We start from the raw sequence: 18,070 nt of genomic DNA on the forward strand, positions 1-18,070 counted from the left end.
GACTACGCTCGAGGTCAGAGGTCAGGTAACACTGACAGAGCAGCCTGTGGCCTACTAGCTAAGGTACATGACTGGGGATTGGAAGTTTGTTAGTTCAAGCCCCGGTGTAGCCACGATAAGATCCGCACTAACCCCACATTGCTCCAGGGGGGATTGACCCCAGCTTAGTCTTATCAACTGTAAGTGGCTTTGGATAAATAACAGCTAAATAACAAATTAATTAATTTAAAATTCCACACTCCACACAGACAGACACACTGACAGATACACAGCGGCAGAGATCACCAGCAAGGTCCCCCCACAGAGCTAACTCCCACCCCCCTCTCCACACGCGTGCAGATGTAGACGTGTTCACGGGAGCAGGAACACGTTGGCAGAGTTTTACACAACACTTCCGCTGCAAAGCCGCCCCTCGCTGACTCAACTGCTCAAACTAAGAGCCACTCCACTGAAGGGAGCCTCCTCCGCAGCTTTCTGCGGCTGATTTCAGATGATTTTGAGCTTCCGTTCCTCTCTGTGGCGAGAGCTGTGTGAATGCCGTCTCGTTGAGCAGAACATTGCAGAACATTACATTACATTACATTACATTACATACATTAAGGGAATTTGGCAGACGCTCTTATCCAGAGCGACGTGCAGTTGATTAGACTAAGCAGGAGACAATCCTCCCCTGGAGCAATGCAGGGTTAAGGGCCTTGCTCAAGGGCCCAATGGCTGTGCGGCTCTTACTGTGGCTACACCGGGATTGGAATAGCCGACCTTGCGGGTCCCAGTCATGCGCCTTAACCACTACGCTACAGGCCGCCCTCGTGAGCAGAACAGTGAGCTCACAGCGCCCGCTTGTCACAGTTTCCACGTTGGCAAGCATTTTGCTGTAAGCTAGCTACTGTAGGAACCATATCGCTTGTGAGTGTCAGCGGGGGGGGGGGGGGGAGTGCAGGCAGTCTCAACGAACAGTAGGACATTTTAATTTTCTCCACATTATCTTGGCACAATCAAATCACGACAAAATCAATTCAAACAAATGGCGGCGAAATGAAAATGTGATACTGGAGCGTGTTTGAATCCTGATTGGAGTCGCTACGGCATATTGGTCAGGGAACGGAGCGGTTACCATGACGCTGTATGACTACGCTTGGGGTCAGAGTGTAGGGGAAAATTCACAGAACGAAAGATCTCCCTCCTAAAAGCACGAAAACCAATCACAAGTCAAAATCAGACTCCGCCTTAGTGAGCAGGCTGGTTCCTCCAAAACTCTCGATGATGTGTGCTAAAAGTTTATCAATATATCTGTATTAAAGTATGATATGTACCCTGTATAGTTTCAAACTGATTAACTGCTAAATTGTACTAGGATTACACAGTGAGCCCAGCCAGCTGGCAGGGGGGGGCCGTCTTGAACTGTGTAGACCAAACTGTCAAGGACACGGATATGACTGTACAGCTGATTTCTCCAGGACTCTCGATGTTTTATGCCAGGAGTGTATCTATTTGACCTAGAACATTAATTATAGCTGAGCTTATGAAAACGCAAGAAACCACAGTGAAAACTGTTGAAATGAGAGCAAAGAATGCTACGTAAATTTACTCCCTTAGACGAGAATAATTAATCAAATGTTTAGTATGTCTGTAGATTAGAAAAGTATATTAGAAGTGAATATTAATGAAATGTTTAGTTTGTCTGTATATTTTCAATGATTCCTGCTGCTTAGTTCGTCTTATAAAAGCGAAAGATACAGAGTGACGTGTATGGATGACGTGTTAGAGGGAGGGCATCCAGAACTTTCTGAGGTCTGGTAGTTTGCCAAGAGCAGGTGCGGGGTGAAGTGAGGACACGTAGTTGGCAGAATGCCCTGAACTTTGTACAGAGTTGGCAGAGCATAAGGACCGTTGGCAATTTGCCACAATGACGTTGTGGGAGGAGCGTTGGGAGGAGTTACGATAAGAAAAGTGTGGGTGATTTGCCAGAATGCGGTTTGAGGAGGAGTTGTAGGTGGAGTAACTGTGTATAAAATGGGTGTACAAATGCCAGTCGGGGTTCAGTTCTGGAGAGCTGATCCGGCTTTATGCACGTGTGCTAATAAAGTCTGATTTTCCTGAAGATCTTGCTGCCTGGTGTCGTCTTTTCCCTCGCGAAGATGTTTTTCGACAAATTGAAGATTTGGACTCTGTCGTTTCCTAGACACGACAAGAGGTCAGGGAACGGAGCGGTTACCATGACGCTGTATGACTACGCTCGGGGTCAGAGGTCAGGGAACGGAGCGGTTACCACGGCGCTGTATGACTACGCTCGGGGTCAGAGGTCAGGGAACGGAGCGGTTACCACGGCGCTGTATGACTACGCTCGGGGTCAGAGGTCAGGGAACGGAGCGGTTACCACGGCGCTGTATGACTACGCTCGGGGTCAGAGGTCAGGGAACGGAGCGGTTACCACGGCGCTGTATGACTACGCTCGGGGTCAGAGGTCAGGGAACGGAGCGGTTACCACGACGCTGTATGACTACGCTCGGGGTCAGAGGTCAGGGAACGGAGCGGTTACCACAAGGTGTACGACTACCTTCAGGGTCAGAGGCTTGAGCAAGCTAACTGCAATTACTACAGGAAATATGCAGCTGCATGCTACAGACCACAGCTGGCCTGTATGTAAAAACAAACCCGGCTGTGGGCTGTAATTCACACTGGATAAGAGGGCCTGTGAAATGTCTAAAACGTAAATGTATAAAAATGACAAGCGATGGTTGGTTTAGAGTTTGTAGAACTGTTGTTCAAATGGACAACAAGTGCAACTTCAACCTTTAACTATCCACACTTAGCCAACCTCTGATGACTGCCCCAAATCCTTCCATTTTCAGACAGACACCACCTGATGTGGGGCTTAAGCCTATTTTTTAAATTTTGTTATTGTATTTTGGTACATACTGAAAGCTACTGGTAACTTAAGCTGCCATTAGCTTTCAGTATGTACCAAAATAAAAAAGACATACATTTATAAACGTATAAAAGTATTTACAGTGAGATGTTACTCCACCAGCCAACTTTTCCAGACTTCTCTGTTGGGGAAGATTTGGGTGAGGAAGAAGAACAATCTTTTCCAATCAGCTCAAAATGATTTTCCAGCCAGAACGCAGGACGGACAGAGTCCTGCAAGATGGACAGAGTCGGCGGACTTTGACTCCTGACATTAAGCTGGATAAATATTTTGTTTTGACATTTATCGAACCACCTCTTCTTTAGCCACAGCCACGAGATGCAAGAACAGCAATAAAATCCACCTTGAAGACCAACTGGAATTTTAGATGTGAACCCTTTTCGCCAGGTTGGAGCACTGTTATTATTACAGCGACACTATTGATTACGCTGCTGGTGTAATATTGGGATTTTTCTGTAGGCGTCCTGCTCTGCTCCTTCGTGACGCATTACAATTCATGTGGAAGCACAGAGCCGGCTTTTGTTTACCGGCCCACAGTCTGCTCAAAGCGCACGGTCACCCTCCACACCCAGATCTGAGCCCTCCACAGCCCTGCAGGAGCTGGCCGTTAGACTGCTTTTGGGTGCTGCCGAGGAGAGGCGTTTGATTCTGGTTTCTGTATCGTTGGCGGTTTGAAGCTGTGAGTTGTGAATGCGGTGGGGTTGTGTGGAGTGTGTTGTTATGCGGTGAGGGTTGTGTGGAGTGCGTTGTTATGCGCTGGGGGTTGTGTGGAGTGCGTTGTTATGTGGTGGGGTTGTGTGGAGTGCGTTGTTATGCGGTGGGGGTTGTGTGGAGTGTGTTGTTATGCGGTGGGGGTTGTGTGGAGTGTGTTGTTATGCGGTGGGGGTTGTGTGGAGTGTGTTGTTATGCGCTGGGGGTTGTGTGGAGTGTGTTGTTATGCGGTGGGGGTTGTGTGGAGTGCGTTGTTAATGCGGTGGGGGTTGTGTGGAGTGCGTTGTTATGCGGTTGGGTTGTGTGGAGTGTGTTGTTATGCGGTGGGGGTTGTGTGGAGTGTGTTGTTATGCGGTGGGGGTTGTGTGGAGTGTGTTGTTATGCGGTGGGGGTTGTGTGGAGTGCGTTGTTATGCGGTGGGGGTTGTGTGGAGTGCGTTGTTATGCGGTGGGGTTGTGTGGAGTGTGTTGTTATGCGGTGGGGTTGTGTGGAGTGTGTTGTTATGCGGTGGGGGTTGTATGGAGTGTGTTGTTATGCGGTGGGGGTTGTGTGGAGTGTGTTGTTATGCGGTGGGGGTTGTGTGGAGTGTGTTGTTATGCGGTGGGGTTGTGTGGAGTGTGTTGTTATGCGGTGGGGTTGTGTGGAGTGCGTTGTTATGCGGTGGGGGTTGTGTGGAGTGCGTTGTTATGCGGTGGGGGTGTGTGGAGTGTGTTGTTATGCGGTGGGGTTGTGTGGAGTGTGTTGTTATGCGGTGGGGGTTGTGTGGAGTGCGTTGTTATGCGGTGGGGTTGTGTGGAGTGCGTTGGGTCTGAGGGACGGCGGTGGGGGTTGTGTGGAGTGCGTTGTTATGCGGTGGGGTTGTGTGGAGTGTGTTGGGTCTGAGGGACGGCGGGTGGGGGGTTCTTACCGAAACGCTGGCGGTCCTGTCTGGCTCTGTCACACAGGCGAGCGTGGACCTGGGACACACACTCGGACTCTGGAGGGGAGAGAGGACACGGCTGTTCACAGGACAGGGGTGCAGCTGCTTCCCCTCAAACCTGAAATCAGCCCCTCCGTGCGCCCCGCTCAATGGCATCCAGAGCCAGGGGCGGCCGGGACCTGACCGGGCCAGACTGGCAACCTGCTCTCCTCCCTGAGAAACAGGACCAGTCTGGCAGCCCGTTCCCCTCAGCACCTGAGAGGGAAATCTGAAGCCAATCAAAACGTGTTCAGACAGCAGCGCCCACTGCTCAGTGGAACTCTCCGGAACATGGCATACGGGCACGGGCACGGGCACGGGCACACACCCCCCACCCCCACCAGAGTTCAATCAATGGTCATCTCTCCCTGCTTCTGCGCTCAATAAAGTCGCTGCTTCAACAGCGCGGCTGATTGGCCGGTCGATCGAGTTCAGCCCGAGAGGGCAGATGCTTGCGGACGATTGCGAGCAGCTGTGGCTTGAGTAGCGTGTACGGAACGCGCTCCCCCGTGTTTATTCTGTGACTGACGGGAACGGCGGGGGGGGGGGGGACGGACTGAAATGGCGGCAATCACTCGCGGGCCTGACGCAAGTCTGAGATCATCTCATTCATTTTACTTTACCCGTTTTTACATTAAGACCCTGGAGCCGTGCAAAGCCAGGGAGCCGAGGGAGGAGAGAGAACGGCTGTGATCAGAGGCACATACTAGCATACTACTCGTACTAAATCCCAGGCTGATTTTTAATTCACTTTGTTGTGCGTCGCTCTGGATAAGAGCGTCTGCCAAATGCCATTAATGTAAAGCAGGGGTGTCCAATCTTATCCAGAAAGGGCCGGTAATGTGATGTGATGTAATGTAAGTGATGTGATGTAATGTAATGTAATGTAATGTCATGTAATTGAAACGTAGTATGAGCAGTATGCGGTTTCGGACGCAGCCAGTGACAGGGGTTGGTGAGGTGCGGCCGCATTTGACCCCTGACCTGGCACAGGCGTGCGGATGGTCTGCAGGCCCTCGATGGCCCAGGACAGCGCCCTCAGCTGGACGCTCAGCATACTGCACAGGAAGAGGAGCAGGTCGGGGCACTGGCTGGGCTGGCTGAGCTGGGGAGGAAGAGGAGGAGGAGGATGAAGAGGAGGCAGGAGTCCGTACGCGTACGTATCCCAGCAGGCACGTCTGCACGCTCACCCACAGCTTGTTATCATTAAAGTTAACATCAGGCGGCATTACAAAAGAAAGCCCAGATTAGGAAACTTGTTCCCTGGGGTGAAAACGCAAAAATAAATAAAAATAAACACTCCTTATTTGCATAGCAGAGTCACTTCGTGAACACAAAATAGGTTTTGGCAGACTGGAAGCCCAACATAGCAACACAGCCGACATAAAAGGAGTCCTCGGGCTGAACCCAACGAACAAGACCTGGGCACACGCGATTTTTGAGCAAATTAGCGAATTTAAAAAACAGAAGAACAGGAGGCCGACACACTGGCGTCAGGGCTGACCGCGTGACTCCGGGGGTGACGTCAACCTCAAAACACAGTCTCGCCCCGGCCACTTCTGCGCGCTAAATATTCTAAACAGCTCTTTCTGGAAAGATTCTGTTTGTATATGACGGTCTCCGCTGTTGGTCTTGCGCCAATTTATTAATGTTTAAAATAGCTGAGCTGAAATTAGTCACCGCCACTGTTTTTCCTTTTACATTCCGTACACGTCACCGTGTGAACTCAGGGAACCGTTGGACTCAGTAACGAGACGTTTCCACTAATCAATCCCCAGAATTCATTTGTTTGACATTCATAAAGTCATAAAGTGGGTGTCTCGTCCTGTTTTATGAAGAGGAAAAAGAAGTGGGCCAGGGTGCCTGTGCAAGGTGTGGATCTGCTGGTGCGGTTCTGTCTCATACCACCCCTGCACACAGTAATGTGCATGATCAAAGCCTGCCACATCACTCAGACCCCGTCTCCCACTTCCCCATTCCACCCAACTGCAGAGTCAGGCCCCTCTGTTCTGTACAAGCCAGGGCCACGTGGAGCTACACAGAGTCCGGCTCCTCTGTTCTGTACAGACCCCTCCTCACGTGGAGCTACACAGAGTCAGGCTCCTCTGTTCTGTACAGGCAAGAGCCACGTGGAGCTACACAGAGTCAGGCTCCTCTGTTCTGTACAAGGCCCCTCCTCACGTGGAGCTACACAGAGTCAGGCCCCTCTGTTCTGTACAAGGCCCCTCCTCACGTGGAGCTACACAGAGTCAGGCTCCTCTGTTCTGTACAGACCCCTCCTCACGTGGAGCTACACAGAGTCAGGCTCCTCGGTTCTGTACAGGCAAGAGCCACGTGGAGCTACACAGAGTCAAACCTCGCTCCTCTCCGTCTCCTGTCCTGATCCAGTTACCAGGCCACAGAGCTCATTTCCATCCCCGGTTCTGTTACATCCTGGAGCTCCAACTGTGTCACCCTGCCCCTCTAAAACTGCTCACTCTACCTTGCCTCATTTGGACCTCTGACATGTCTAGCTACTTTTCTGCTTCAACTGTCACTGGTTCGGCCTGTAGCGTAGTGGTTAAGGTACATGACTGGGACCTGCAAAGTCAGTTATTCGAATCCCAGTGTAGCCACAATAAGATCCGCACAGCCGTTGGGCCCTTGAGCAAGGCCCTTAACCCTGCGTTGCTCCAGGGGAGGATTGCCTCCTGCTTAGTCTAATCAACTGTACGTCGCTCTGGATAAGAGCGTCTGCCAAATGCATAATAATGTAATGTAATGTAAGGGTTCAACCCGTTTGAATTGCTGTCATAGATCTCTGTATTATCCACCCTGCCTGCTCAGCGGCGGTCCGGGGGAGGATGGGCATGCCTCTATAGCCAGGTTCCTCCCAAGATCTCCTCCCATTGGGGAGTTTTTTCTCGCCACTGTTTGAGGCTCTTTCCACCCACAAGTGTAGCCCTCAGGCCTGGCGTTCACCCTTTTTCCTCTGGCCCTTCTGATACTCTGTAAAGTGACTTTGTGACAGCCTTCTGCAAGAAGCGCTGTATAAATAAAAAAAACTATGAATAAATAAATTAATAAACAAATAAAAATATTCATATTCTGCAAATCCTCAATTTCTGCAGTTCTGTCAGTACTGTTTCTGGCTCGGTTTTTTGGGGTTTTTTTTTTGAGCACAGCAGTTTGTTGACTGAAATTAAACTAAAGAAAACTTCCGAGGAACTGCAGTAATCAATGCGGATTCATTTCATGAACAGTATAGCGTGTTTGTCAATAATAAAAACAGCTGCGATAGCAGTTTTTTTCAGTGACTGCGGGATGTGTGTAGCTTCGGGAATAATGAGAGAGGGAGGGGACCTCAAATTCACTGATAAATTGGGCTGAATTCAGGAAAAGGGACGGGAGAGGGGGAGGGGTGACGGGGGAGGGGGAGCGGGGACAGGGGAAGGGAGACGGGGGAGGGGGAGCGGGGAGGGGGTGTAGCGTTTCGGCAGGGCGCGCGGGTACCCTGTAGCGGCGTGTGTCCTGCTCCTCACAGTCCGAGTCGCTGTGGTCCTGCTCATCCGTCGCGCTCCACCTCAGGGTGCCTTGTGTCCTCAAGAAGTCACACACAGGGCGGTCCCTGGGCAGCTACACACACACACACACACACACACACATATACACACCCATACACACATACACGTACACATGTACACACATACACACACACACACACATATACACACCCATACACACATACACGTACACATGTACACACATACACACACACACACACACCCATACACACACACACACACACACACACACAAACACACACACACCGAACACATTTTCTGCCTTAGTGCACGAGAATGGCAGCTTGTTCCTGTCGGGTCATTGACACTGAAATGGGTTTGTTTTGGCGCGGTCCTCACTCCCGTACTGCTGGGAGACGGTCCACAGCGCCACACTATCCACCTGCACACAGAGCTGTGGCAGTGAGCAGACGGATCATCTGCATAATCGCGGCAGGGCCCCGTGCAGCAGGCCGAGGCGGCCGAACACCGAGGTGACGCGGGGACTTGAGCCGGGAGGCCGGCTCGAAGACCCGTCGCTTCGGCGCGGACGCCACCGCACGACGCGTCAATCACCCCGTCCGGCCTGTTAACACCGCCGCGAGAGGGAGGGAGAGCAGCACGCCCAGGCCCCGCCCCCGTTATGACAGCGCTGCCGGTGACAGTGCCGTCGCACGCACACTCGGGCTGGAAGGGCCGAGGGCGCGTCGGTCTGCCGCGACGCTCACTCTCTCCCCCTGTCTCTGTCTGACACAAACTCTTCCTGCGTGAAAGGAGTGCGCCTCCTCACCTCCTCCATCACCAGGATGCCACACCGCACCAGGCTGTCCACTGCATCCAGCGCGAAGCTGAGGGGAGACTGGCACGGCTGAGAGAGGGAGGGGGAGAGAGAGAGAGAGAGAGAGAGAGAGGGAGAGAGAGAGAGGGAGAGAGAGGGAGGGAGAAAGACAGGGAGAGAAAGAGAGATGGAGAGGAAGAGAGAGGGAAGGAGAAAGAGAGGGAGAGAGGGGGAGAGAGACGGAGAGAGGGAGAGAAAGATATAGATGTAATAAAATTAAATCAATAAAATATTACATTTTAAAAACGCCACACACTCTGCACAGTCCAGCCACACTCAGAGAGAGAGAGAGAGAGAGTGAGAGAGAGAGAGAGAGGGAGAGAGAGAGGGATCGAGAGGGACAGAGAGAAAGAAGGGGGAGAGAAAAGAGAGAGAGAGAAACTGATTACAGAGTAAATAACAGAGAGCGAGATACAGAAAGTAAAGATCTGTCTTCCTGGCAGACAGGTCCTGATGCGTTTCCATCCCACAAATAGACACGGGGCTGAGAACGGGCATGTGGGGAATGGAAATAAGACAGAGATGAGGGAAAGACAATAATGCACCGGGGAGAGAGCTGGGGGAAATGAGCGAGAGCAGGCGGGGGAAAGACCTGATGGAAGGGAGAGAGAGAGGGAAAGAGAGAGGGATAGAGAGCAGGAGAGAGAGACGGGGAGATGGCGAAGCAGTATTTACGGCTTTGATTAAAGGACTATGAAGACAGTGGGATATAGAGGGTGCCTGACTGAAGCAGATTTACACGCTGACGGACTGGAGCTGGCTGCCGCATCTTATTCAGTGGATGTTTAATGGGGCAGCGCGGCCATTTGTTTGACTAAACTGCTTTTACTTGAGCAAAGGGACAACACTGGCCGTTTCCACGTGAACAAAATGCCCCACACGTTTACAGAGCCTGAGAACACTGCTCTACTGTGTGAGCCAGCACCGCCCAGCAGGAGGGTCAGTGTGGGAATGTGTGTGTGTGTGTGTGTGTGAGAGAGAGTGTGAGAGGGTGTGAGTGTGTGTGTGAGAGAGAGAGTGTGTGAGGGTGCGAGTGTGTGTGTGAGAGAGAGTGTGAGAGGGTGTGAGTGTGTGTGTGAGTGTGTGTATGTGTGTGTGTGAGTATATATGAGTGTGCGTGTGTGTGTGTGTGTCTGTATGAGTATGAGTGAGAGTGTGTGTGTGTGAGAGAGAGAGAGAGTGTGTGTGTGTGCGTGAGAGAGTGTGTGAGTGTGCGTGTGCGTGTGTGTGTGTGCGTGCATGTGTGTGTGTGTGAGTGTGTGTGTGTGTGTGTTTGTATGAGTGAGTGAGTGAGTGTGTGTGTGTGTATATGTGTGTATGTGTGTGAGAATATATGAGTGCATGTGTGAGTGTGTGTCTAAATATGAGTAAGTGAATGTGTGTGTCTGTGTGTGTATGTGTTTGTATGAGTGAGTGAGTGAGAGTGTGTGTGTGTGTGTGTGTGTATGTGTGTGTGTGTGTGTTTGTATGAGTATGAGTGTGAGTGTGTGTGTGTATCAATGTGTGTGTGTGTTTGTATGAGTGTGTGTGTGTGTGTTTGTATCAATGTGTGTGTGTGTGTGTGTGTGTTTGTATGAGTGTGTGTGTTTGTACTACTTACAGGATGGTGCCCTAAGGGGAGTAAGTAGCAGAGCTGCAGAGCTTTCTCAGTCAGCTCCTCCTGGCACAGAGCCACATCAAACTCCATCTCTCCTCCTCCTCCTCCCCCGCAGTGTGCCACCTCGCTCAGCATGGACGACACTGCACACGCTGAGAGACATTCGAACTAATGTACGCTACGCTGCACTGTCCAAGATACACACACCTCAACAGCCAGCTAACGCAGGTGAGGAGCTAAGAATGTAGGTGAACAGTAACAGCACAGGAGAGCCGCTAACAATGCAGCTAATAGCTACAGTAACAGTGTAGGTGAACAGCTAACACATTGGTGAACAGGTATACAGCTAACAGCGCAGGTGAACAGATAACAGTGCAGGTGACATGCTGAAAGTGCAGATAAACAGCTAACAGTGGCAGCTAACAGCTACAGTAACAGCACAGGGGAACAGCTCACAGCTAACAGCTAACAGCACAGGGGAACAGCTAACAGCTACAGCACAGGGTAACAGCTAACAGCTAACAGCACAGGGTAACAGCTAACAGCACAGGGGAACAGCTAACAGCTAACAGCTAACAGCACAGGGTAACAGCTAACAGCTTAAGCACAGGGTAACAGCTAACAGCTAGCAGCACAGGGGAACAGCTCACAGCTAACAGCTAACAGCACAGGGGAACAGCTCACAGCTAACAGCTAACAGCTAACAGCACAGGGTAACAGCTAACAGCTACAGCACACAGGTTGAGTGGAAGGGGCAGACGAACACCTCCGACAGCCTCCAGTATGAAGGCGTGTGTGAGGATGTCGCAGTGCCGGGCCAGGCTCAGCAGGGCAGCGGGGCAGGGGCGGGGGGCGATGAGGGGCTCCCGCCCGGGGGGCAGCTGAGCCATCACCAGGCTGGGCCTCAGCAGGGACAGGGCGTGGTGCACTACGCTCCACAGGGAGCCGCCGAAACCCACGTCCCGGTTCCGGAACAGCACCTCCTCCAGGAGCCAAGAGGAGTCCCGGCAGAGCTCAGACAGGCGCACCCCCTGAGGAGAGAGAGAGAGAGAGGGAGAGAGAGAGGGAGAGAAGGAAAGTGAGACGGAGGGAGAGAAAGGGAGTGAGTGAAAGAGAGAGAGAGGGAGAGAAGGAGGGAGAAGAGTGAGAAAGGGGAGAAATAGAGAGAGGGAGAGAAGGGGCGAAAGACGGAGAGAAAGAGAGACAGACAGAAGGGGATAGAGGAAAAGAGATATAGGGAGAGAAGGGGATAGAGGAAAAGAGATATAGGGAGAGAAGGAATGGCAGTGGGAGAGATGGAGGAAGGGAGAGAGAGAGAAAGAGAAAGAGGAAGAGAGAGCAGGGCAGACAACCCTGTTAACCACAGTGAAGTGCTTTACGATTACATTTGGCAACGCTCCCAAAAACAAGCCCTTCTCAGCATACATATTGATTCTGCATTTCATTTTATGACCAAGGCCCACTCGTGCACTATTACATAATGTGATTAATAAGTCATAACTCATTAGCTGTGTCAGAGGGCCCAGCTGCTCTCCCTCTGCCTGGGCTCCCGCATTGTGTGGCCTGGCGTCACCCGCGGAGACGTGTCCCCAAAACCAGGGCCCCGGCCTGCAGGTCGGCACGGAGACACCAGAGGGCCAAACTGGGCCGCGACGCAGCCACGGGCGTTTCAGAGAGGTGTGGGCCTTGTTCAGCCACGGGTGGGGGAGAGAGGTGTGGGCGGTGTTCAGCCACGGGCGGGGAGAGAGGTGTGGGCGATGTTGGGGGTGGGGTGAGAGAGGTGTGGGAGATGTTGGGGCACGGGCGGGGGAGAGAGGTGTGGGCGATGTTGGGGGTGGGGTGAGAGGTGTGGGAGATGATGGGGCACGGGCGTTTCAGAGAGGTGTGGGAGATGATGGGGCACGGGCGGGTGAGAGGTGTGGGAGATGTTGGGGCACGGGCGGGTGAGAGAGGTGTGGGAGATGTTGGCACACGGGCGGGGGAGAGAGGTGTGGGAGATGTTGGCACACGGGCGGGTGAGGGAGGTGTGGGAGATGTTGGGGCACGGGCGGGTGAGAGAGGTGGGCGATGTTGACGGGCGGGGGAGAGAGGTGGGAGATGTTGACGCACGGGCGGGTGAGGGAGGTGTGGGCGATGTTGGTGCACGGGCGGGGGAGAGAGGTGTGGGAGATGTTGGCACACGGGTGGGGGAGAGAGGAGTGGGCGATGTTGACACACGGGTGGGTGAGAGAGGTGTGGGAGATGTTGGCCCACGGGCGGGGGAGAGGTGTGGGAGATGTTGGCACACGGGCGGGGGAGAGGTGTGGGAGATGTTGGCCCACGGGTGGGGGGGAGAGGTGTGGGAGATGTTGGCCCACGGGTGGGGGAGAGAGGTGTGGGAGATGTTGGCCCACGGGCGGGGGAGAGAGGTGAGGGAGATGTTGGCCCACGGGCGGGGGAGAGAGGTGAGGGAGATGTTGACACACGGGTGGGGTGAGGTCGCTGAGAGCGTGTGGGAGCGACGGTGTTTACCCTGCGGTGTTTGTGCAGCAGCAGGCAGGACACCAGGCCGGTGGACATCACAGCGGCGCAGGAAGTGGTGGCTGAAAGTACACGGCACGGTCACTCCCACCCGAGAGAACAGCCAATCACAGAACAGCACACAGACCTGCCCCATAGAACAGCCAACCACACAACAGCACACAGACCTGCCCCATAGAACAGCCAACCACACAACAGCACACAGACTTGCCCCATAGAACAACTAACCAGAGAACAGCACACAGACTTACCCCATAGAACAACTAACCAGAGAACAGCACACAGACTTGCCCCATAGAACAACTAACCAGAGAACAGCACACAGACTTGCCCCATAGAACAACTAACCAGAGAACAGCACACAGACTTGCCCCATAGAACAACTAACCAGAGAACAGCACACAGACTTGCCCCATAGAACAGCCAACCAGAGCATTAAGTAGTCATTGCAGCAGAGAAGAGGACAAGGTTGTCTCCTATCAAACGTCATGGAAACGTCAGTTTCCATGGATGGAAAACGATGAGACTCTCATGGTTTACTTGGTTGGCACGCACAACAAATCAGGCAAGATATAACCTGCATGCTAGCTAAAGGCGTGACAGACAAACCCTGTAAGTGCTCGTAACTGCAGTGAGTTCCATAAGAGCCGGCCTCCGGCAATATATCCTGCCGGTTCGATCCCGCCTTCAGTGTGTCAAAGTGTCCCTGAGCAAGACACTTAACTCTAAAAATTCTCCTGACAAGCTGGTTGGTACCTTGCATGGCAGCCAACTGCTGTTGGGGTGTGAATGGGTGAATGGGAAGCATCAATTTTACAGCGCATTGGATAAAGGCGCTATATAAATGCCAACCATTTACTGCACTTCATTCTGCATGGTAAAGGCTGGCATGCTAAAGGGCAGCTACTTTTGTATGGGTAATATTTGTGGCAAGCGGCCCAATACAATGTGATGTTGACTTTTCAATCGTAACGGCCACCTATTTTCGTTCCAATCCGGTCGGTCACATATTTTTACTCCAGCCCTCTCGGGGTCAATTAAAACGAATACAAACCGCAGCATGTTCAAAGATGTTGGGGCGCATTCGATCGTTAGCTCTCAGAGCGTTCAGTGAATTTCCCGACGGCCAGAGAGCACTCAAGAGCCCTAATAAACGAACACACCCGTCTTAAGAGACAGAGACGTAGGCTACTTGCTTCGAGTCTGCTTTGGGAGGCAGGTTAAACACTCATTTCTTTCGACGCCGTCTCAAATTTTCTGTTGATGGTGGCGGAATGGCACTGGAAATGTGATTAAGCAGAGAAACGTCCCAGCTTTTCTCCGTTCTGTCTCCATGTTTTCACCAACCACGCAGCGTGGAAAATGAATGGCTCTAGGTGCTGACTGCGAAGGATGCGTTTGCCCGAGGGAAACTAGCGACACGACGGCTTTAAGTTGGTGATCATTCAGCTTCAAAAACGTTTGCATCGATATTGGCAGTACAGCTGACTGCCGGTGCACGCTTTCCCATTCTCCCTGTTCAAGTGCAACATTCACACGGTCTTTTCACAGCTCCGTCACGGCCAACCGCAACAGAAGCCCAAGCACGTGCTGGCATATATAAAAACGGTCACGTGCTGTTCACATTCTCAGTGGACATATCTTTGATAGCTTATGAAATATGATGCAGTTGTACAAGCTTATATATGCCTGTATATCATATTACGCTGGATCCCAATTTTGCATCTCATGCTGTTCCTATCTATCCTCATTCTTATTTGAAGGGAGAGCAGAGAAAATATTGACAAACTGATTGTAGGCGTCATTGAACAGTTATTGTGTGAACAAATTATGAAACTGTGAAGTTTTTACATATTGAGAGTCGTTTTGCGCACCCAGCTCCAGACAGCAGTAGGTCCGTGAGTCACAGATGTGCAGCAACCTCCATCCTCCGAGGGGACATCTCACAGGATGATGTAGCCCCATCGACACAGGCGGCACTGCCAGTAAAACCAGGCCTTCAGCTGAAGGGCTACATATTTTTACATTTCTGCCCAAATAATACATCAGACCTAAAGGAGAGGGGCTGATACAGCACTCTATCTGTGTGTATGACATACACCACACAGCCTGTGATAAGACCATAAAACACAACACAACACAACTGCCAAGCCTACATATTACTCCAGCAACCAGGGCTCAAGCAACCCAGGGCCAGTACGAGGAGGGATCGGGCCAGCTGATTGACGTCGCACTAATGTATTATGACACTAATCAAAACAAACTTTTGCCCCACAAGCTGATATTCCTCACAAAAGCAATAATACCATTTAGCCGGGCAGGTGTCATTCACGATTTCGTTTTGACGGATTTGACATTGACGGGAATCGGAGCAGAACACAGAATCATGTCAGCGCACGCACTTCTGAAATAGAAACGTCCGACTGGTTTACAGTTATTGCCCAATACCAGTGTGTGCAGCAACTGCCGTTCGGTTGGGTTAATCAGAGCGAGCTACCTGCAGCGTGACGTCTCGTTTCCATCTTTTCGCTCAAACAGTCCGACGTTATTAGCGATCTCTCTCCGGCTCTCGCAGTGCTACCGACGGCTGTGTAAATATTATTATGATCAATAAGTTGAAATGTCAAAACAGACGATTGACTCAAAGACGCGGGAGTAGCCCAAGTATTTTGTTGCGGTTCAAATCAGGGTCATTGTAAAAACGCTGAATCCTGCACTGGCCCTCCTCACTAAATCACGGTATTCCGGCTGATCCATCCTTCATGAAACGGTCGACAGTGTGCAGCATTAAGTAGTCATTGCGTCAACAAAGAGGAAGAGGTTGTATCATATCAAACATCATCGAAACATCAGTTTCCATGGATGGAAAACCATGAGACAAGGTCTCTCAAGTTTTGCTTTCAGCAGACCAAACCAGTTTGTTCTTCAAAGGAGCAACAATACACAACAAGGTCATAAATATAGGGTGGCCCTCTAGCGTAGTGGTTAAGGTAAATGACTGGGACCCGCAAGGTCGGCGGTTCGATTCCCAGTGTAGCCACAATAACATCCACACAGCCGTTGGGCCCTTGAGCAAGGCCCTTAACCCTGCATTGCTCCAGGGGAGGACTGTCTCCTGCTTAGTCTAATCAACTGTACGTCGCTCTGGATAAGAGCGTCTGCCAAATGCCAATAATGTAATGTAATGTAATAACTAACAATCAGTAGCCTACAAAATGGGAGTTGATATAACAATCTTGACAATAACGACAACCGGACACACTCAAACCTGTTTTTGAGTATAACACATAAAGACAACCAGACTCACACCAGACTCAAGCCTGTTTTTGAAAATTACACATAAGGACAACCAGACACACTCCAGACTCAGGCCTGTCGGTTAGGGAGGGAGGTTACTCACAGTGCAGCAGGTGCTGAACGAGGGCGGTGCAGAACTGTCTCTCTGGGTGGGGCAGCTCAGGGCAGTGGGGGGGCGCTAGGACCCAGGACACAGATTTCTGCCCATATACCGCATCAGACCTGGGGGAGAGGTTGATACAGCAAGGGATTGTTTCCTGTCAAACATCATGGAAACGTTATTTGATATTTTATTTACTTTCTTACACAGGCACCATGCGCACTTTTTAACATACATTTGACAAGGTGAAATATGATGCATTGAACCAGTTAGCTACAACTAATTTCCATCTTCAGTCCCTTGGCAGGTCGTAACTCAACACACAACTAACAATCTGAACAATACTGACAACTGGACACACTCCAGACTCAAACCCGTTCTTGATTGCACACAACGACACCCGGACACACACGCCAGACCTGTTTTTGAGTATCGCAGGGAGCAGGAGTTCCTGTAAGGGGCGTGCTCCGTCCACACGACACCTCCCTGTGTCACACATCTCCTGTAGCACAGCGTGGACAAGGAACGGCACACAGACAGGCAAGAAGCCAGATACAGGTGAGACCGGTGAGTCAGACGGATGGTTGAGTCAGGTCAGACAGGTAAGGGACTGGGAGAGACAGGTGGATGAGGCGTGTAGGTAAAGCAGGTGAGTGAAACAGGTGAGTGAGACAGTTAGCTGAGACGAGTGACAGATGGTCGAGTCAGGTTAGCTAGACAGGTAAGTGAGAGTGGAGAATGGGACAGGTGAAACATGGCGATAACACAAAGCAGATATGCAGAAACACAAAACGCATGGATACAGCCAGAGGGGAGGAGGCAGCCCCACAGGGAGACAGACACAGGGAGACAGTCAGACACAGGGAGACAGACACAGGGAGACACAGGAAGACACAGGGAGACAGACAGACACAGGGAGACACAGGAAGACACAGGGAGACAGACACAGGGAGACAGTCAGACACAGGGAGACAGACACAGGGAGACAGTCAGACACAGGGAGACAGACACAGGGAGACAGTCAGACACAGGGAGACAGACACAGGGCGACATTCAGACACAGGGAGACAGACACAGGGAGACAGTCAGACACAGGGAGACACAGGAAGAGGGTCAGACACAGGGAGACACAGGGAGAGGGTCAGACATAGGGAGACAGTCAGACACACAGAGACACACAGGGAGACACAGGGAGAGGGTCAGACACACAGAGACACAGGAAGAGGGTCAGACACAGGGAGACACAGGGAGAGGGTCAGACATAGGGAGACAGTCAGACACAGAGAGACACACTGGGAGACACAGGGAGACACAGGCAGACACAGGGAGAGGGTTAGACACAGGGAGAGGGTTGGGATGTAGGTTGCTGTACCTTTAGTGAGAAGGCCTGCGCGAAATGGATCCTGACGCTTCCTCTCTGACCGCCCCTGAGCAGGGACAGCACGTACTGCAGAAAGGCCAGGCCACGCCCCTGAGAGAATCACCATAGCGACAGCACTTGAATGCTTTAACTTGTGGAAGAATCTATGCACTTCTAAGTCGCTTTGGATTAAAAGCGTCTGCCAAAGGACTGAAATG

At 51.6% G+C, this 18,070-nt stretch overlaps 1 protein-coding gene across 1 annotated transcript in view; it reads right to left on the reverse strand.

The window, feature by feature from the left end:
• Positions 1 to 18,070, reverse strand: part of gpat2 (glycerol-3-phosphate acyltransferase 2, mitochondrial) — a gene marked incomplete at its 5' end in the record, with an annotated part of 32,664 nt that overhangs the window by 3,822 nt on the left and 10,772 nt on the right. The window contains 10 exons of the mRNA XM_061259472.1: positions 4,548 to 4,616; positions 5,583 to 5,703; positions 8,091 to 8,213; positions 8,931 to 9,008; positions 10,579 to 10,727; positions 11,342 to 11,606; positions 13,087 to 13,157; positions 16,496 to 16,614; positions 16,912 to 16,994; positions 17,865 to 17,963. Of these exons, the coding sequence (XP_061115456.1) occupies positions 4,548 to 4,616; positions 5,583 to 5,703; positions 8,091 to 8,213; positions 8,931 to 9,008; positions 10,579 to 10,727; positions 11,342 to 11,606; positions 13,087 to 13,157; positions 16,496 to 16,614; positions 16,912 to 16,994; positions 17,865 to 17,963 (1,177 nt within the window). The remainder of the gene's footprint in view (positions 1 to 4,547; positions 4,617 to 5,582; positions 5,704 to 8,090; positions 8,214 to 8,930; positions 9,009 to 10,578; positions 10,728 to 11,341; positions 11,607 to 13,086; positions 13,158 to 16,495; positions 16,615 to 16,911; positions 16,995 to 17,864; positions 17,964 to 18,070) is intronic.

This window comes from Conger conger, chromosome 11 (assembly GCF_963514075.1).
Source record: "Conger conger chromosome 11, fConCon1.1, whole genome shotgun sequence".
Lineage (NCBI taxonomy): Eukaryota > Metazoa > Chordata > Actinopteri > Anguilliformes > Congridae > Conger > Conger conger.